This window comes from Oncorhynchus nerka, linkage group LG16 (assembly GCF_034236695.1).
Source record: "Oncorhynchus nerka isolate Pitt River linkage group LG16, Oner_Uvic_2.0, whole genome shotgun sequence".
NCBI lineage: Eukaryota > Metazoa > Chordata > Actinopteri > Salmoniformes > Salmonidae > Oncorhynchus > Oncorhynchus nerka.
The window spans coordinates 17,833,420-17,854,127 of record NC_088411.1 but is presented as its reverse complement, the minus strand read 5'-3'; the positions used below and the strand labels follow the sequence as shown (position 1 = coordinate 17,854,127).

At 41.0% G+C, this 20,708-nt stretch overlaps 3 protein-coding genes across 9 annotated transcripts in view; all 3 read left to right on the top strand.

The window, feature by feature from the left end:
- The first annotated feature begins 1,513 nt into the window (after window positions 1–1,513).
- LOC115144137 (urokinase plasminogen activator surface receptor-like) lies at window positions 1,514–3,889 on the top strand. Of its 7 annotated transcripts, none has more exons than XM_029684909.2 (6): window positions 1,514–1,621; window positions 1,875–1,932; window positions 2,122–2,235; window positions 2,415–2,567; window positions 3,360–3,476; window positions 3,562–3,889. In XM_029684909.2, the coding sequence occupies exons 2-6, from the start codon at window positions 1,884–1,886 to the stop codon at window positions 3,750–3,752; spliced, it is 624 nt and encodes a 207-aa protein (XP_029540769.1). In that variant the 5' UTR covers window positions 1,514–1,621; window positions 1,875–1,883; the 3' UTR covers window positions 3,753–3,889. The 7 variants fall into 7 exon arrangements, with proteins under 7 accessions (XP_029540769.1, XP_029540766.1, XP_029540768.1 ...); XM_029684906.2 differs by having other exon boundaries at window positions 2,119–2,235; XM_029684908.2 differs by having other exon boundaries at window positions 1,517–1,621; window positions 1,855–1,932.
- A 5,479-nt stretch (window positions 3,890–9,368) lies between these two features.
- On the top strand, window positions 9,369–11,806 carry LOC115144138 (urokinase plasminogen activator surface receptor-like). Its single transcript, XM_029684912.2, has 5 exons — window positions 9,369–9,546; window positions 9,743–9,859; window positions 10,046–10,201; window positions 10,342–10,446; window positions 10,585–11,806. Exons 1-5 carry the CDS (start codon window positions 9,498–9,500, stop codon window positions 10,773–10,775), a joined length of 618 nt encoding a protein of 205 aa, XP_029540772.1. The 5' UTR covers window positions 9,369–9,497; the 3' UTR covers window positions 10,776–11,806.
- A 1,491-nt stretch (window positions 11,807–13,297) lies between these two features.
- The window catches only part of dnah9 (dynein, axonemal, heavy chain 9), a 141,668-nt gene continuing 134,257 nt past the window's right edge, over window positions 13,298–20,708 (top strand). The window contains exons 1-11 of the mRNA XM_029684902.2: window positions 13,298–13,677; window positions 14,502–14,698; window positions 16,292–16,450; window positions 16,634–16,764; window positions 17,020–17,231; window positions 17,584–17,817; window positions 18,802–18,969; window positions 19,597–19,713; window positions 19,786–19,936; window positions 20,147–20,261; window positions 20,377–20,445. Of these exons, the coding sequence (XP_029540762.2) occupies window positions 13,327–13,677; window positions 14,502–14,698; window positions 16,292–16,450; window positions 16,634–16,764; window positions 17,020–17,231; window positions 17,584–17,817; window positions 18,802–18,969; window positions 19,597–19,713; window positions 19,786–19,936; window positions 20,147–20,261; window positions 20,377–20,445 (1,904 nt within the window). The 5' untranslated portion in view covers window positions 13,298–13,326. The remainder of the gene's footprint in view (window positions 13,678–14,501; window positions 14,699–16,291; window positions 16,451–16,633; window positions 16,765–17,019; window positions 17,232–17,583; window positions 17,818–18,801; window positions 18,970–19,596; window positions 19,714–19,785; window positions 19,937–20,146; window positions 20,262–20,376; window positions 20,446–20,708) is intronic.

The following is a 20,708-nucleotide window of genomic DNA, read 5'->3' as shown; positions in this document are numbered from 1 at the left end:
CCTGACGGTCACTCTGACAGAGGTCTATAGCTCCTCTGTGGTGATGGGAGAACCCTCCAGAAGGACAGGGAGTTATGCTGATGTGCCCTGTAATTACAAAACTATACACAAACGCAAAATGCCAAACAGAACATAGAAAATAGAGATCATAGAAAACAAACATTCATCATTAATAAGGTCATCAATCAGCAGTCTGAACTGCCCTGAACTGCCCTGAACTGTCCTACTTCCCAAGCAAAGTCAAAAACATTTGACTCCACCATCAGTGGTGTAAAGTACTTAATTAAGTAACAATACTTTAAAGTACTACTTAAGTCATTTTTGGGGGTTATCTGTACTTGTAACGAACCTCGTCCTCCTCTTCTGAGGAGGAGTAGCGAGAAGAATCGGAGGACCAATCTGCAGCGTGGTAAGTGTCCATAATGTTTATTTTAATACATAAACTGAACACTACGACATACAAAACAATAAACGTGAAATGAACGAAACAGTCCCGTGTGGTACGAACACTAACACGGAAGACAAACACCTACAACCCAAAAGTGAAACCCAGGCTACCTAAGTATTATTCTCAATCAGGGACAACAATTGACAGCTGCCTCTGGTTGAGAACCATACTAGGCCGAACTCAAAAAGCAACATAGAAAAACAAACATAGACTGCCCACCCAACTCACGTCTTGACCATACTAAAACAAAGATAAAATAACAGAACTAAGGTCAGAACGTGACAGTACTTTACTTTATTATTCATATTCTGGACAAATAAAATGATGTACTTTTTACTCCATACATTTTCCCTGACACCCAAAAGTACTTGTCATATTTTGAATGCTTAGCAGGACAGAAAAATTGTCAAATTCACACACTTATCAAGATAACATCCCTGGTCATCCCTACTGCCTCTGATCTGGCAGACTCACTAAACACAAATGCTTGGTTTGTAAATGATGTTTGACTGTGCCCCTGGCTATCCGTAAATTTTAAAAACTAGAAAATCATGCTGTCTGGTTTGTTTAATACAAGGAATTTGAAATGATTTATACTTTTACTTTTGACACTTAAGTATATTTTAGCAATTACATTTGCTTTTGGTACTTAAGTAAATTTAAAACCAAATATTTTCAGACTTCAGCCGAAACATTTGAGTCATTATGGTGCACTCTCGAAAACAAATGAGGAAGCATGTTATGAGAGGGCTTGCCTGGTCGCACAAGAAACCTATCAGCACCCTTTAAAACTTTAAGTCACAATACTTGCCAACTATCTGATATGAGATTAAATGAAAAGATCATCGAATCTCATCAAATAGTTGAACACTGGCTTATTTACATGCGTTTTACTTGAAACTCAGGAATGGGAGTGCATTGCATAGGAAGATAGATGTAGGAATTGTACTGTATGTTCTTTATTTTATTATACATGTATTTTGACTTTGTAACCTTTACTGTGTATGACCTTTGAGTGTTGTTTAAAAACTGCTAGGAGGAGGGTGCAGAGATCGAGCTGCAAGATTTCATGCCCAAGGAAGTCACATTTCCTTTCTCTTGCTTGTTTAACAATAAGTGGACCTTTATCTCGAGAGGCCTGGAGTTTACATCAGTGAGAGCAGTTTCACAAGGGTAAGCCTATAGTATTATAATGATTTGTAGTAGTTCGACTGATCAATAGCCTTTTGTCCAAATAAGGTTAAAAAAATATATATATATTAACATGGACGTAGGGTCTAAGGACTGTAAGACAGATGGTAGAAAGTGAGTACATTTTTGTTTGAATTTCATACAGTACTCTGCGTGTTTGTCACTCACTTCTACTCGCAATTGAGTTCTTGAACAGAACCACTTCCATCTTCCAGTTATTTTTTTTACTGCATAGCTATCCAAGATGAAGCTAATCCTGAAAATCTCCTTCACCTTCACACTGTTCTACACAGGTAACCTTTCAAATGGTGTTGTTTGGTTCCAATCTGTTATTGGAGCCAAAATGTCAATATGTTCACCTTATTTCCACATACGGTAGCAGTTGGTATACAAGTTTAGTCTGTTAATTATTAGTTAGTGCGTTTGATCATATTTAAATGTTTTGTGACTTTATTCCTGTGATCTGGTGTATTCTTCAGTAGCAGACGCACTACAGTGCTACACTTGCGAGTCTGATGAGTGCAGCGAAGCAACGTTGGAGTTGTGTTCTGGGGGAGAGGTGTGTTCCACTAGGACAACAGTATTTGGTGATTTAGGTAAGTCTGGTTTGGAGTTGAGTCTGTTCTTGTAATGGTTGCAATAAATTCCAGGCTGATTACATAAATATGGTCCCGATTTTTTTCCCCCATCCCCCCCCCCCCCCCCCTCGGACAGAAGAAACTCGGGGGCCCTTTCACTTTAAAGTCACTGTGAAGTCATTTTTACCCCCCGTCAGGCACCAGAGTCTCTAAGGATTGCACCACGAGAGAGGAAACCTGTGTATTCATGGACGCAACAACAAGAACATCAATCAGTGGTGGATACACACACACCTCCAACGCCGCGTACTGCTGCAGCACGGACGGCTGCAACAAGAATACTCTCCCAGGTAAGCTCATACATCGTTTCTCATTTCTTCAATTCTCTCAGAATCACACTGGTGACGTGGTTTCAGTATTTCATAGAAACACTACGGGCAACATTTTCTTAGTTTAACATTGTGCATAGTGAAAAACTTACCATGAACCTCATTATAACCTGGCAGCGTGATTTAATTGGATAATTTTCTTCAACAATGTGCATTATAAAGAGATCACTAAACTCACCTCCTTATAACACACATTGAAGAAAGAAAAGTTTTCAGCAAAATCACACTGTGAGTTTACAGTGTGGTTTATGGCTCTTTTGCATTAGGAAAATGTTTCCCCTATGTATTGTCAGTGCCTGATAAGTGGAGACTACTACTGATATAGGGCTGCAGGTAACCTAGGAGTGTTGGCAGGAAGTGGGCTGGCAACCGGAGGGTTGCTGGTATCAAATCCAAGCTCCACCACTGTGGCAGCTCCCCGCACCTCTCCAAAACATGTACGTGTATTTTCAGTATGTCTTTCGGAGACACTTGTTTATAAGTGGACGTCACATGTCGGTTGGACCACTCGATTTGACCAATAAAATCATCTTATTTCAATAAAGGACAGAACAGTGACATGACATCTGAAGCATGTATAAGGCTACACATCTGAGAGACAACACAAGCACAGCCATTATGTCAAACACTCCAACCGATTGTAATCAAATAATTGATCAATCAAGTTCTTGATATTTAGTTTAAAATATGTAGGTTTAATTAAGGACTTGCTTTACGGGATACTGACATTTTTATTTTTCACCTGTGGTACAGTGCTCAGTGACAAGCCCAATAATCTACAATGTTACACCTGCAAGAGTAAAGGGGATCAAGTCTGCAACACAGTTGTACAATGTGTTGGAGTTGAAGACCACTGCTTCAAATATACAGGTAGTTCATTTTCAGTGGCATGAAATCCCTCGGAAAGTATTTAACATTTGCTTTAATGAATTTGTTTTGTTTTTCATGTTGCCAGTGCCCGTTGGTGATGGAAGTAATGATGGACGACACCTGGGCTGTGCCTCTGCTGATGTATGCCGCTGGTCCGAGACATCCCCCTCTACGCCTAACTTCAACTGTTGTGAAGGGAGTCTCTGTAACAAAGCCACGGGGATTGGACTGAGCTCTCTCCCTCTTCTGCTGGGACTCCTCATCTCACTGGTCTAGTTAGTAGTTAGTAGTTGGTAAACCGTTAAGAGTGATGTGTGTCTACAAGATCAGGAAACGTTGGAGGTTAATTTGTTCGTAGAAATTAGGAAGGATGATGATTTGTATAAGGCTTTTAAAATAAATAGTAAAAAGTAGGCCGTTTTAATATCTTTAATTTGGCACTCTACTCTGTAGTGGGATATGATTTTAACATCACTGTATTTTATAAATGCTTATTATCACTATACCACTGCAGTGTATGTTACATAATGTATAGTACAAAGCTCAAGGTTGCACCCTTCCTCTCTCATAGGGCCCGATCAGGCCTTTCCCTACGCACTTCTCAGTAGTTGGTATTCAGACTTATCTTATGAAGGTGCATAACGGGCCTTGCAGGTATGGTTTCCTTGCGCACACTGAGTAAACAAATGTAATTCAGCTGCTGAAAACCCTCCCACTTGCTGGCCAATATATTTTCTCACAGAGTTTTCATTCAGTAGGGTTTTCAGTACATTTATCTTCAGCAATTCCGTTAAAACCATAACTTTTTGGGTGACTCGACCAAATTCACATAGACATGTGAGTTATAGATCTTTCATTCCCATTGAAAGCAAGTCTAAGAAGCAGTAGATATGTTCTATGTGTACTATTTCTATGCTTCCCGTTCTGAAGTTCCATTTTTGCATCATTTATTTTTGGTTTTGTACACCATTTTCAAACAGCTGAATATGCAATATCTTTGGTTATGGAAAATATATTTCACAGCGGTTTAGATGGTACAATGATTATCTACACAATGACTGCTTGTTATGTCACATTAACTGAAATTCCGAGAACTATTTGATTTTTTGCAAACAGCAATTGGCGGAGTGATTTCTGCACAGGGTGTCTTTACGGTGTGCCTTTAAGTAGAATTTTGTGGACAGACTAGAGTACATTGAGAGAATGGGTTCAGAAAATAGGAATCAATGAGGGAAAGCCATCTAAATATATGCATATTCATTACCATTTCAACACCAACTGGTAAATGTAAAAATATTCTGATCTTGTAGATTATGAATCATAACAAAACAGGTTTGGAGAGCCTTTATGCACAAAAGACACTGAATGTATCAAACATTAAGAACACCTGCTCTTTCCATGACAGACTGACCAGGTCAATCCAGGTGAAAGGTATGATTCCTTATTGATGTCACTTGTTAAATCAATCCACTTCAATCAGTGTAGATGAAGGGGAAGAGACAGGTTACAGAAGGATTTTTAAAACTTGAGACAATTGAGACATCGATTGCTTATGTGTGTCATTCAGAGGGTGAATGGGAAGATAAAATATTTCAGTGCCTTTGAATGAGGTATGGTAGTAGGTGCCAGGAGCACTGATTTGAGTGTGTCAAGAACTGCAACATTGCTGGATTTTTTAAATGCTCAACAGTGTGTATTCTTATTTTATTTAATCTTCATTTAACTAGGCAAGTCAGTTTAGAACAAATTCTTATTTTCAATGACAGCCTAGGAACAGTGGGTTAACTGCCTTGTTCAGAGGCAGAACGACAAATTTTTACCTTGTCAGCTAAGGGGATTTGATCTTTCAACCTTTCAGTTACTAGTCCAACACTCTAACCACTAGGCTACCTGCCACCCCTCACGGCCTACCCCGGCCAAACCCTAACCCGGATGACGCTGGGCCATTGTGCGCCGCCCTATGGGACTCCCAATGACAGCCGGTTGTGATACAGCCTGGAATCGAACCAAGGTCTGTAGCGATGCCTTTAGCACTGAGATGCAGTGCCTTAGACTGCTGCACCACTTGGGAGCCCAAGAATGATCCACCACTCAAAGGACATCCAGACAACTTGACACAACTGTGGGAAGCATTGGAGTCAACATGGGCCAGCATCCTTATGGATTGCTTTCAACACCTTGTAGAATCCATGCATCCAATTTAAGACTGTTCTGAGGCCAAAGGGAGTGCAACTCAATATTAGGAAGGTGTTCCTATTGTTTTGTACACTCAGGGTATGTTGATGAATCAAAAATACAGTGGTTTGATTAATTTTGAAAATTGCCACATTCAAATCTTTAACCCATGGTAATGTTGGAAGATTTGCTAACCATGTGTATGTGACAAATACAATTTGATTTGATTGGATTTGAGATTAGTGTATATGCAATGATAGTAGGGAGAATAGTGTACAATAGTAGGCTATTGACTCGTCTATTGCCTGCACTAACCATGGAACTGTGTGATAACACAAACTGTTATGGCTTGGTCTGCACTCGGCTCCATAGCGATTTAATTAGCCTACATGTCCTTTTGGTAACACTTTACTTAACACCCAGTGTCATAACACGGTCATAACCATGTCATAATATGTCATACCAGCTGACATTACGTGTCATAACCTGTCATAATATGGTTAGAACCCTGTCATGACACATATTTTGACTTGTTGTGACAAATTGCGTTCTTTTATGGCTGGTTATGACACCTGCTTAAGAGTGTCAAAACCTATAAAACCTCCCACACAAGGCGAAACATTCCATGATACCGTAGCCTACGTGTCAACAGTATGTTTATGTTATATAACATTTTCTGAAATGTATCATATTAAATTATCATTGTATTTGCGTACACATTGATGTCAGACATGCACCTACCCCAATGCTCTGTTGCTGATGACTGGGATGAATGCAGGAGAAGATTTCAGGATCAGGATAAAGATGCCCTCTTTTTGACTGATGGCTGACATAAGGGCATGTACGTGATAGGCCTATCGGGCTTATATGATTATGATAGTCATAATGCTTCATGGCAGTGTCATTAAGGGCATTTTCCACATGATTTAAAATGTGATGAAAAAAAAACGACTGTAAAGATTTTATTATTACAACAACAACAACAAAGGATTTTAGAAACACACTTTCAAACGAAAGGAAACTGAACAAATGTGGGTTTTGACACGCTTATAACCAGCCACAACATAACACACATCACAACAGGTGTAAACATATGGGTCATGAGAGTGTTATGACCATATTATGGCAGGTTATGACACGTTACATCAGCTGTTATGACATATTATGACATGGTTATGACTGTGTCATAAGATGTTATGACTCTGGGTGTCAAGTATAGGGTTACATGTCTTTTTTTTTTGTCTTTTTCACCTGTTACTAATGATCCTCAGCAACAACCACATGTCCGTGACGAGGTTTACAGAGGAAGCTAATGAAGGTAAATGAAACAATCCAATGAAATGAAATGATAATGTAGACTATACAAACTGAAGGGAACTAACAGTAAATTGTCAGTTGAATATATGTGGTTATTAGGCCTACTGATGGTCGATACTGATAGTGGTATTTAAAATGATAGAAATAGGGAACAGAGAAAGTCGGGGATAGCCTATAATTAAGACATTTAAGTGTGCCCATCCTTGCAAGTTAAAAGGCAGTACAATTTAAATTCTGCATAATGGGTTCGCATTTCATAAACTACTGTCGGATATGTTGATATGCTTCAGTTTGCTGCCATATGGCTGGTTTCAGCGATTATAAGGTCAAATACATCTATATCTAAAACACGTTACAATTCCCTTATCCAAACTGATTACTCATTTAACTAGTTCTTATCAATAGCTCTTATCAAGTTGCAAATCACTGTGCATAGAGAAAGGTATTACTTCTTTCGGAGAAAAATGAAGTAGATGTTTTTATCTCACTTGGAACCGGCAGGATCGCTACACCTTATTCATGGTTTCCTTGTGCATAAAAGTGGTGGAAATATTGGGAAATGAAGTCTATTCTCATGCTTAAGTTCAAGGTCAGAATGCATACTGTATAGAGAGAAGTGCATACAAAGGGAATAGAGTTCCATTTACGCGCTTAACTCAGGTCGGAACTGGGACCATAGTGATGGGTGTAATCCACGTTATTTAATAACAATAACAATGTTGGATTACAAAATATGTGTTTATGTTTGTTTGACATTTTCTGTACGATTTCTACTTTTTAAAGTACTCTCGGAAGACTAGCCATTGGTGGGCTAAGAGAGGTCCTAATAATAAATAAACTATAAAAAAATATTTTGTTTTATTCGTACCTGAATGAGGGAGTGTGTCCTGAGAGGGCTTGACTCCACAGGTGTGTCTGTCTGGAGTCTGGAGCAGCGTGCTGGGCAAACTGTACACTGAGTCTACAAAACATTATACAAACCCCTTCTCTTTCCGTGACAGACTGACCAGGTGAATCCAGGGAAAGCTGTGCTCCTTTACTGATGTCACTTTGATGAAGAGGAGGAGACAGGTTTAAAGGGAGGATTTTTAAGCCTTGAGAAAATTGAGACATCGATTGTGTATGTGTGTCATTCAGCGGGTGAATGGGCAAGGCAAAATATTGAAGTGCTCTTGAACCGGGGTATGGTAGTAGTCACGTTCAACAGTTTTCTGTGTTTATCAAGAATGGTCCACCACCCAAAGGACATCCAGCCAACTTGACACAACTGTGGGAAGAATTGGAGTCAACATGGGCCGGCATCCCTGTAGAAAGCTTTCGACACCTTTAGAGTTCATATCCGATGAATTTAGGCTTTTCTGAGGGAAAAAAGGGGTGCAACTCAATATTAGGAAGGTGTTCCTAATGTTTTGTACACTTGGTACACTCAGTGTGGATCAAGTAATTGACCATTATGAAAATAGACTCTATATGAATGATAAAAAAACGTGATTTGTTCCAGTTTGACCTTACTGTGAGCATGATTTGTTCCAGTTTGACCTTACTGTGAGCATGATTTGTTCCAGTTTGACCTTACTGTGAGCATGATTTGTTCCAGTTTGACCTTACTGTGAGCATGATTTGTTCCAGTTTGACCTTACTGTGAGCATGATTTGTTCCAGTTTGACCTTACTGTGAGCATGATTTGTTCCAGTTTGACCTTACTGTGAGCATGATTTGTTCCAGTTTTTGACCTTACTGTGAGCATGATTTGTTCCAGTTTGACCTTACTGTGAGCATGATTTGTTCCAGTTTGACCTTACTGTGAGCATGATTTGTTCCAGTTTGACCTTACTGTGAGCATGATTTGTTCCAGTTTGACCTTACTGTGAGCATGATTTGTTCCAGTTTGACCTTTGACTGTGAGCATGATTTGTTCCAGTTTGACCTTACTGTTGATTTGTTCCAGTTTGACCTTACTGTGAGCATGATTTGTTCCAGTTTGACCTTACTGTGAGCATGATTTGTTCCAGTTTGACCTTACTGTGAGCATGATTTGTTCCAGTTTGACCTTACTGTGAGCATGATTTGTTCCAGTTTGACCTTACTGTGAGCATGATTTGTTCCAGTTTGACCTTACTGTGAGCATGATTTGTTCCAGTTTGACCTTACTGTGAGCATGATTTGTTCCAGTTTGACCTTACTGTGAGCACATAAAGGAATGCAAAGGTGACATTCACACAAAAAGGACGCAGTGTCAGCAGCAAATGTGTTGAGCAAATGTTGTATATTTTGTTTGGCAGACCTTTGTGTCTGCTATGATAAACCAACCACTCTACAGCCCTTGGAAATATGGAGATAAATCTCACATTATAACAATACTGTACCTGATACATTTGGGGGATTTGGGAAATGAATGATTAACTTATGTGGATAAGAAACAGTTTGAATAGGCTGAACGATCAGTAAATGATGTGAAACGGTTGAAAGACAGCTGTATTTGTAAGGAGCTCAGTTCATTTGTACCTCATAGCGGTCTATCTATCCACGATGAAGCTCATCCTGACAATCTCCTGCGCCTTCACACTGTTCTACACAGGTGACTTACTGAATCCAAGTAGATTGGTTCTTACATACACCTTATTTTGACATACAGCCGTTATGTTTAATTTGATGTATAATAACACGATGGCGATCGCAATTGATGAGTTTAGTTAATTGTTTGTTTAACGATCGACCACTATTGATATATACATGTTTCTTTTTTTCATAATCTTGGATGCTTTGGTTTCTAGCTGACATGCTCAATTGCTACACCTGTGAGCCTGAGGATGGAAAATGTCGGACAACAGTATTAAAGAACTGTGTGAAAGCAGTATGTTCCACCTCAACACGCATAGAATATCCTTCAGGTAAGTATGGAGTTGAGTCTGTTCTTGTAATAATGGGTTGTAATACATTTCAGACTCATTACACATTGAAGTATTTTTCCCCCAATATGTTTCTATTTTATATTTCAAATGTACAATTGCACCATTGTTACAGTTTGCAATGTGAATGATTTTGAACCTCTCCTCTCCTCTCTCCATCAAATTCAGATTCCATCAGAGTATCTAAGGGTTGTACGTATGTAGCCGAAAACTGTTATTTCATGGATAAAGTAACAGAACTGTCAATGAACAACGGATACTCACAAGCCTCCCAATCCTCGTTTTGCTGCAACACGACAGGCTGCAACATAGACACCCTCCCTGGTAAGAACACCCATCTTGTCAAATTTACAAGCTCTCAGCTCTCCATTGATGGTCTAGTTTGAGAAAAGCAACGCTTGATATTTATTAGTTTGCGTAGGTTGTTATTTAATGACATGGTTGTTAATCTGTTGTCCGGGCAGCCCTCAGTGACAAGCCCAATAAACTACAATGTCACACCTGGGTGAATGGTACTTATGAAGTTTTGCAATGCGTTGGAATTGAAGACCACTGCTTCAAATATAAACGTGAGTTCATTTTCACTGGCATGAAACCCCATGAGACGTGACACGTTTGAATTATTTTAATACTTCATTTCTAGAGTTCCAAAGAGACATTGACAACAGAGATGTTTTAGAGTCTTTTTTTGTTTTGCATGTTGCCAGAGCTCACTCCTGGTGGGGGAAAAGTCACCATTTATGGAGGCTGTGCCTCCAGTGACTCATGCCTCTGGTCTGAGATGCCCAACCAGACGAACCTCAACTGCTGCAAGGGGAGTCTGTGTAACAAAGCCATGGGGATGAGTCTGAGTTCTCTCCCTCTTCTGCTGGGTCTCCTCCTCATCTCACTGGTCTAGTTAGTGGGAGGATTCATGGTAATCCCAACCGTTGGTGTGATATCCACAATAAATCAATGTGTCAATATATTGGTACATCTAAGAAATTTGAAACATAAGTCATATTATTGTGTTTGGATGTTAATTTATTCGCAAAAGAAATGGAAATTGTAGAATTGTTTTAAAATCTGTAGTCACTCATGTCACTCTTTACTCTTTACTTGTACGTTACTGTATATTATAAACTGTCCTGAATGCTGATTGGCTGACAGCCGTGGTATGTCAGACCGTATACCACGTGTATGACAAAACATTTATTTTTACTGCTCTAATTACTTTGGTAACCCGATTATATTATGCCTTTATATTATTAAGCAATAAGGCCCAAGGGGTTTGTGGTATATGACCAATATACCACGGATAAGGCCTGTATCCAGGCACTCTGTGTTGCATCGTGCTTAAGAACAGCCATTAGCCAATTTATATTGGCCATATACTACACCCCCTTGGGCCTTATTGCTTAATTATATAATGGCATAATATCACCACAAAACTATGTTACATATGGTACAGTGCAAAGATCAAGGTTGCTCCCTCTCTCTCATCAACTTCAATTGTACTCTCTTCCTAAACAAAGGTCTTACACTCATCTGAAAGCAGGAAAGGAAAAGGAAATAGAGAGAAGGACCACCAAACATCTGATGCTAAACCAAAGAATGTTAACGAGGCCATAAATATATTTTTATACCTTTCTACTATGTTTGATATTATGCCATTATCGGGTGAACGTAGCGGGTAAAGTCAGGTCTGATGGGGCAGAGTAAACAGATTTAGGAGATGGGTTTATTCTCAGGTATAGGATCATACCCCTATATTTTCACTTCTCTTAGTTTTTTCTGTACTGCTTTTTAGTTGAGGCTTGTAGCTAGCTGAGGGTTGTAACATGGCAGTGTGTTTTTTATTTTTATTTATTTATATCAACAGTTATTATCAATCAGTTATTATATGCTTAATGTGCTTTGGGACTAATAAAACAAAAGTAAATAATCCTATATGTGGATGCCTGTCATCTTTATTTGTTTATTTTGTGAAGATGAATAATCCCACAGTGGCTCAGACACAAAGGCATCTGTGGTAGTGTACATAACCATGCGAACAGATAGCCACCTGGCTAGCTGTTAACAACAGCCCTCTTGTATCAGTGACGAAGACCCTCTTTGATTGTGGAATGGAAAGCCGGACCCTGGGCTGGTCTGGTTGTTGCCTTTGGTCTGTCATGCTAATCTTCAAAGAGGGAGACGAACTGAGACTCCTTGGTCGATGGGTTCCGGGCACACACATACACTGGGTTCCCGGCACACAAACACATACACACACTCGCTCAGACACACTCTCCCACACTTACGCAGACACACACACACAGACACTCTCTCTCCCTCCCCCTTTCTCTCCTATGGAGGTCTACGCTGTTTACTCAGAGTTCACTTATCCCTTTGAAAGTGGACAAAAGAGGACAAAGACAAATATTTTATATTATGCTGCTGATAATGCCTTTATTTCATCCCCACATCAGAACCCTGAATGATAATAAACACTTTCTGTTTTCCTTTGCCAGATTTGACATATGTATCATCATGATGTTAGGATTGCTGATATTTACTGTACGTGACAGAAAGATGGAAAAACACAAACTGTTCATTGGTGGTTGGATCTTTTTAATCAGGAACAGAGAAAGTACATCTCAGATACTGTATAATGAATGAAGTAGTAGTGCAATATTTAGTGTTTATGGCCAATGCTTTTATGTCCCATTTGCTTTTAGATTTATCAGTCTTTCAAGCTTCAAAATGTTATGTTCATACTATTTTCACAAGGAGATAGGATTGCTTGATGTGCTTTATACGTCAAAGTAAATAGAAACGTAAAACCTCAATAAAGTTCCCAAAAAAGGTCATGCTTTACTAGGGTCAGCTATTGGTTAGGACCAGCCCTTACCCTTAAATAGAGGTCACTGGAGTGGTTGGATGAGGTTGACTAGGGTAGCTGTTTGTACTGCACTGGTGCCACTTTGTGGCAGGTATTGGCAATTGCATGTTTCTGTATTTGGGATAAGATAAATGGTCCGTCTATGGCGTCTTGCTCAACATTATACGCAAAAATGTGGGATAGCCTAATACAAGGCCTACGATTTGAGACTGAAATTATTTTCCTTGAAATGGTGTGGTGGTAGGCTACCCTGTATGTTTCCTTTTGCGCACAACGTTTTACCAAAGTGTATCACCTGTTGCAGTGCTTCTCATGTAGACTAAAGTTAATATTCTCCTCTGTCTTGAGAAGTCGGCACACAAACAGAAAGCGCGACTAGTTACCTAGTTAACCTATCTGGAAGAATGACATGGGTCAGAGCCAGGGGGTAGCTTTTGTTCCCCAAGCAACGGTTGGTTCATTAATGCAAACACAGCGTTACTATGGAGGCCAGGACACAATCACTTTATACACAAACCCTCTCACGCCACCGGGTCACTGTGGCAGTGGGCTGAAAAGCTGAGGAGGATAGTAGAACAGGGCAAGAATGGAAGATTCTCCGGCAGAGGACAGGAGATTCGAATTCATAGAGAAATACGTGTTAAAAACTCTAAAACTGAAGCAAGACCGGTGGCAAAAATGTATTTCCACCGATGACAACAAGCAAGTTATTCAAGAGTTCTTGGACAAACCCGACCAAATGACACTGGTCGTGTCTCTGAATGCAGCTGGCCACTTGCTGGCCACTGTCGGGTTTCCAGCGACCGTTAAAAACAAGGGTGTTTACTTCGTCAAAAGAAGCAAAACAGCTCTAACCCCTGACTCAATGAAAAGTCATTTGGTATATGGGGACTTGTCCTACGCGCCGCTTGACCAGTTTTCTGCACTAGTGGAGGAGGTAAGAATTAAAGCAATGCTCACTGCGCAGGACAGCTCACCTATAACAGGTGTGTGTGTATGTTACAAACAATTGAACTAAAATCAACGACAATACTTTACATAGGCATCTCATATTATTTTTAGGTAATGAAATGAGCAGTGGTGGAATAAGTACCCAATTGTCATACTTGAGTAAAGGTAAAGATACCTTCATAGAACATATCTCAAGTAAAAATGAAAGTCACCCAGAAAAATACTTATGTATGAAAAGTAAATGTAATTGCCAAAATATACTTATGTATCAAAAGTAAAAGTATAAATCATTTCAAATTGCTTATAATAATCAAATCGTACAGCACAATTAACTTGTTTTTTAAATTATTATTTACCAGCGGATAGCCAGGGCAGACTACAACACTCAGACATAATTTACAAACGAAGCATTTGTGTTTAGTGAGTCCTCCAGGTCAGAGGCAGTAGGGATGACCAGGGATGTTCTCTGAGTGAACTGGACCATTTTCTTGTCCTACTAAGCATTCAGAATGTAACGAGTACTTGGGTAACGAGTACTTGGGTGTCAGGGAAAATGTATGGAGTAAAAATAACATTATTTTCTTTAGGAATGTAGTGAAGTAAAAGTAAAAGTAGTCCAACATATAAATAGTCAAGTAAAGTACAGATACCTAAAAAAACGACTTAAGTAGTACTTTAAAGTATTTTTACTTGTACTTTACACAACTGGAAATGAGTGAATAATAGCTATTATTATTATACATTATTTTGTAATACTCTTTACTGTGATAAAGTTGATGTTATACTTATTCTCCCCCTTATGCCTTTCAGGTTGTGGTCCCATTGCTGTCCAACGGCAGGAACCACAGTGAATGGCCTCAGGTGGTATCCCAGGACATTCAGCGCCATGTTCATTCCCTGAAGACCAATGTGTTTGTGGTGTCTGGCCAAGTGAAAGGCAAGACTCTGCTGCCTTTACCACCTGGGGCAGAGAGAGTAGAGCAGGCTGCCTTGGAGAGGGACAAGAGGTAACCTAAATGACCGGCTGTCTCATATTATAACAGGACATTACAACACAGTAGGGTTATGCATTATAACATGTAATAACATTAGTGTTCAAATACACTGCTCAAAAAAATAAAGGGAACACTTAAACAACACAATGTAACTCCAAGTCAATCACACTTCTGTGAAATCAAACTGTCCACTTAGGAAGCAACACTGATTGACAATACATTTCACATGCTGTTGTGCAAATGGAATAGACAACAGGTGGAAATTATAGGCAATTAGCAAGACACCCCAATAAAGGAGTGATCCTACAGGTGGTAACCAAAGACCACTTCTCAGTTCCTATGCTTCCTGGTTGATGTTTTGGTCACTTTTGTATGCCGCCTTTGTGCAAGGAGGAGCACTACCAGTGCCCTGCAAAATGACCTCCAGCAGGCCACAAATGTGCATGTGTCTACTCAAACGGTCAGAAACAGACTCCATGAGGGTGGTATGAGGGCCCGACGTCCACAGGTGGGGGTTGTGCTTACAGCCCAACACCGTGCAGGACGTTTGGCATTTGCCAGAGAACACCAAGATTGGCAAATTCGCCACTGGCGCCCTGTGCTCTTCACAGATGAAATCAGGTTCACACTGAGCATGTGACAGACGTGACAGTCTGGAGACGCCGTGGAGAACGTTCTGCTGCCTGCAACATCCTCCAGCATGACCGGTTTGGCGGTGGGTCAGTCATGGTGTGGGGTGGCATTTCTTTGGGGGGCCGCACAGCCCTCCATGTGCTCGCCAGAGGTAGCCTGACTGCTATTAGGTACCGAGATGAGATCCTCAGACCCCTTGTGAGACCATATGCTGGTGCGGTTGGCCCGGGTTCCTCCTAATGCAAGACAATGCTAGACCTCATGTGGCTGGAGTGTGTCAGCAGTTCCTGCAAGAGGAAGGCATTGATGCTATGGACTGGCCCGCCTGTTCCCCAGACCTGAATCCAATTGAGCACATCTGGGACATCATGTCTCGCTCCATCCACCAACGCCACGTTGCACCACAGACTGTCCAGGAGTTGGCGGATGCTTTAGTCCAGGTCTGGGAGGAGATCCCTCAGGAGACCATCCGCCACCTCATCAGGAGCATGCCCAGGCGTTATAGGGAGGTCATACAGGCATGTGGAGGCCACACACACTACTGAGCCTCATTTTGACTTGTTTTAAGGACATTACATCAAAGTTGGATCAGCCTGTAGTGTGGTTTTCCACTTTAATTTTGAGTGTGACTCCAAATCCAGACCTCCATGGGTTGATAAATTTGATTTCCATTGATCATTTTTGTGTGATTTTATTGTCAGCACTTTCAGCTATGTAAAGAAAAAAGTATTTAATAAGAATATTTCATTCATTCAGATCTAGGATGTGTTCTTTTAGTGTTCCCTTTATTTTTTTGAGCAGTGTATATAGGCATGTTATAACATATACACCTGTATTTCCCCAGACTTGATAGATATCAACATGTTTTATGATTCAGCTGGAGTCACCAGATCTTTAGGCTACCCTAACCCAGACCTAACCCCTGACCCCAGTCTCAAACCCCTATCTAACCCATGTTATCGCCACCTACAGGGGAGATGTAGTGGACAAGAGCATCATCCATGCCATTGAGTCAGTGGTGATAGAATGGAGCCACCAGATTCGTGGGGTCCTGAAGAAGGACTCATCTGAGCCTCTGCTGGAGGGAAAGAGTCCCACACCACACACTGAGATCAACTTCTGGAGGAGCAGGTCAGTACTGTAGTGGGCCTACACTATATGCCAGGGCCCTGCGTTGTGCTCAGTAGGCAGGAAACAGTAGCATGTTTTTTTTAAACAGTGACCCATATATAAACAAATGTTTGTTTTTTCTCGATATGTATGCATATAAAAACGAATGTATATGGCACTACTCCAATGAACTTCTCTGTGTAGATATGCAGACCTGGAGTGCATCCACTCTCAGTTCAAGTCCTCCAAGGTGACTAAGATGGCAGAGCTGCTGGATGCCATGGAGAGCAGCTACTACCCTGCCTTTAAAGACATGCTACAGGACGTTCTAGCAGGTAAACTAAAGCCCAATTTTAACAAATTGGCGATAAAATAAAACCGCACTGTGGGTTCAACTAATGTTAATGCTGTATTGGAGGTGTTCATTAGGTGCAACTAAAACTAAGACACCATGCAAGCTTTCTACTATCTTTGTGTCTGAAGGGACTGGGGACCCCGGATTGTCCTATTGTATTAGAATGTAGTGACCTTGAACTTGTGTGTGTCTGATTCTGTATCTGCCTGTGTGTGTGTTTGTGTGTGTGCCCCAGCCCTAGAGGAAGCTAAGGACATTTGTACGTACCTTCGTCCGCTGCAGCGTCTCTTTGAGGACCTGGAGAATGTGGAGTTTCCTGAGGTCAAGGGTCAGATCGGGCCTCTGATGCACATTGTGTGTCTGGTGTGGTCCAACTCACGCTACTACAACAACCCAGCACGCCTTATCGTCCTGCTACAGGAGACATGCAATCTACTCATACAACAAGTACACGAATATACAGTCAATCATGTAATACTGGTGGTAGTAATAACTCTATGAAGTACTTTTCCTCCATTTTGCAGTAATGCGACATATTCTCCAGTTGCATTGAAAAACAATGTTTATTTTTGTTTTTAAATTACATTCATGTTTTGATGTGTGTGCTTTACTTACACGACTTACGGGACTGTGACCATGACCACATTCATACAGTCTCATGAATATACATGAATGTTGTGGATTTGACTGCTAACTGCTGTTTTGATTGTTGTATATGTATAGGGAGGTGAATATATGTATATCTATGGATATGGGTCTTCATTTGACATCACAAACTCTGATTTGTCCTCCACCTCAGGCGCGGGTGTATCTGAGCCCAGAGGAGGTGCTAAAGGGAGACGTGTCTGAGAGCCTGCGGAAGGTCCAGACCTCACTGGACATCCTAAACACCTTCAGACTGACCTATGAGGAGAAGAGGGCCAGCCTGGGCCAGTACCAGAGGAAGGGCAGGGAAGTCCGACCGTGGGACTTCCACCCACTCATGGTCTTCTCTGGCCTCGACCGCTTCATCGACCGTGTCAAAGCCATTGAGGTGAGGATCAATGTAACGGTTTTCTTCTGGTGAAAGAGAGGCGGACCAAAATGCAGCGTGGTGGTTATTCATGTTTTTAATAAAGACGACTATACATGAACAGACTAAACCAAACAAGAAAAGTGAAAACCTAAACAGTCCTATCTGGTGCAAACACAGAGACAGGAACAATCACCCACAAAACAGGCTACCTAAATATGGTTCCCAATCAGAGACAATGACTAACACCTGCCTCTGATTCAGAACCATATCAGGCCAAACATAGAAATATACAAACCAGACACACAACATAGAATGCCCACCCAGCTCACGTCCTAACCAACACTAAAACAAGGAAAACACATACGAACGATGGACAGAACGTGAATTCATTAAAAACAGGGTTGACTTTTTAAAAAATATTTATTTTTAAATTTCCTTTAGAAACATTTATGGAATATTGAAACACATTAACTTATTGAACACATCAAAGTAGTGAAAATACACCCTACAGACATCAATATTGTACAGATATCAGGATTCATATCTATTCAGTCCAAACACACACTAATAAGCCAAACATACTGTGTACTAGGGTTGGGCTGTATTAAGATTTTCATACCATCATACAGTTCCTGTACCATACCAGGATATACGGTATTACCGGCAGTGTACACAAGGGGCACTAGTTCTTTCCAAACCCCCCAAAAATAGCAACGAAAAGTAGTGATCCAAGCTAGCCACTTAACTAGCAAGTTAGCAAACCAAATGCATAGCTGGAGCCCTGAGCTGGAGATAATGTATTAATCACATATTAGTCCCCCCCCGGATTTTGAAAATCATACAGTCGTCATTTCAAAATACCCTGTTATACGGTATATACTGTATACTGCCCCAGCCTACTGTTTACCATAAACACCATAACCGCAGCCAATACACTACATTAAATGCTTGATGTTTAACAGGGTCTCCTCTGTGTTTGTCCCTCTCTGTCCCTGTCTGTAGGATGTCCTCCTGACAGCAGTGGACCTGTTAAAGCTGGAGAAGGTGGAGTTTGGAGGCATCCGAGGCAGAGCTCTAAGCCAGCAGGTCCTGTGGCTCCACCAGGAGTTCCTGGACACATATAAAGTCCTCACTGAGAAGCCCTACGACTGCCTCGACGTCAACAATACGGTACAGCAGGGTTCCCCAACTGGCAGCCCGCGGACCGAACTACGGCGCATGGGTGATTTTATTTGGCCCCCGAAGTTTTCTGAGCAACAATTTTTATATATATATATATATATATATATATATATAAAATATATATCATATATGTCTTTTTTTGTGAATTGTTGGACATAAAAGACTGTAAAAATACATTTGTTCCAATTGATTGTTCCAAAGTATTCCCACGCAGAGATATATTGTATTGGATACAAGTCTAAGCAAGGTTTGAAATTATTATGTTTTAGTCAAATATTATATCTGTTTGGGCTTCTTGCTGTCAATTTGCAAATGATTTGTTTTTATGTTCCTGCCCCCTGACCATCCACTGAGGAAGAAATCGGCCCGTGGCTGAATCTAGTTAATGATCCCTGCGTTACTCTCTAATGAAGAAGGAATATGGGAACAAGGGGCAGTTGTATGGACCCAGATTAAATTAATAATAATCTACTGTAACAGCAGATATGGTTAATATTGGCCAAACACATTTGAAGTGAAGCAATTTATTTATGGGCTGTCTAAAAGCGCTGTCAAAAAGGGCTTGAAAGGGCTGTCTAACTATCTACCTGACTGTGTGTGTGTGTCTCCATGTAGGAGTTTGAGGCAGACGTGTGTGAGTTCAGATGTAAGGTGGAGGATACAGACCGTCGTCTGGGAGCAGTTTTCTGTCAGGCCTTCGATGATGCCTCTGGACTGGAGCACGCATTCAAGGTGAGGAGAGGCACACCACACACACACACACACACTCACACACACACTGATACCCTACTGTCCTCCCTGCAGGTGCTGGATATGTTTGGCAGCCTATTAGAGCGCCCCCTCGTGGCAGCGGACGCTCTGGACAGATATCCTCTCCTTATCAGCCTGTTTGACAGAGAGCTAGACTGCTGCAAACTGCTCTTCAACAAACACACACACACACAGGAGGAACTGGGTAAAACGCCTTGCTTTTAACTCACACCATTTTATATCATAATTTCGTACCAAAGTAATACATGTAAAGAAATCATCAACACTCTTGCTATGATGAACGTTTGACCGTTTACTAGTTTGCCTGCCACTGTTATCACTGCTGCCACATGATACTGTTTCTCCAGAACCTTTACCTCTCTAATTCGTTCTCTGTGCGTTTCTATCACTCCAGGTTATACTCCTGTGAATAGGAACATGCCAGCTGTAGCAGGAGGTATGAGGTGGGCTCAGCAACTACAGGAGAGAATCCAGACCCCCTTCTCCATGTTCAGATATATCACCCACCCGTGAGTCTCCTCTCACCTCGCATCGCTACTTTACCCCTTAGATTCTGCTGCTGGTGGTTGTACCAGTATTAGCTGAGCAGAAGTTCAGCCTTTGGGTGTGGTGGTTTCTTCTCAGGTGTCTGGAGTCTACAGCAGGAGAAAGAGCCGTACAGAAGTATGAGGAGATGATGCAGTTACTGGATAGGTATTTTAACTCAATTTTATCTATGTAACCCCCCCCCCCGAGATCTTTTCTGCTACCACTTTCTGAACAACCCTATTGAAATGTTTAAAAAGAAAATCCTGTAAGCTTTATAGAAATGCAGCATTTCTTTCTAGTGTAAATCAGTGTAGTGGATTACGTGTATGGAAGGCAGGGCCACAGCGGAATATAGCATGGAGACTTGGAGCTCCAGTCGTGATTTATGTTTCCATTGTGGCAGTGTGGTTCACGGAGCTCTCATAATC

What these genes read in the sequence shown, in the direction of transcription:
- LOC115144137 (XM_029684906.2), top strand. Translation starts at nt 1,884, where the DNA reads ATGAAGCTAATCCTGAAAATCTCCTTCACCTTCACACTGTTCTACACA. An exon ending in CTTCACACTGTTCTACACAG is followed by an intron (nt 1,933 to 2,118) that starts GTAACCTTTCAA and finishes TGTATTCTTCAG; the next exon opens with TAGCAGACGCACTACAGTGC. An exon ending in CAACAAGAATACTCTCCCAG is followed by an intron (nt 2,568 to 3,359) that starts GTAAGCTCATAC and finishes CCTGTGGTACAG; the next exon opens with TGCTCAGTGACAAGCCCAAT.
- LOC115144138 (XM_029684912.2), top strand. Translation starts at nt 9,498, where the DNA reads ATGAAGCTCATCCTGACAATCTCCTGCGCCTTCACACTGTTCTACACA. An exon ending in CTTCACACTGTTCTACACAG is followed by an intron (nt 9,547 to 9,742) that starts GTGACTTACTGA and finishes TTTGGTTTCTAG; the next exon opens with CTGACATGCTCAATTGCTAC. An exon ending in ACGCATAGAATATCCTTCAG is followed by an intron (nt 9,860 to 10,045) that starts GTAAGTATGGAG and finishes CATCAAATTCAG; the next exon opens with ATTCCATCAGAGTATCTAAG.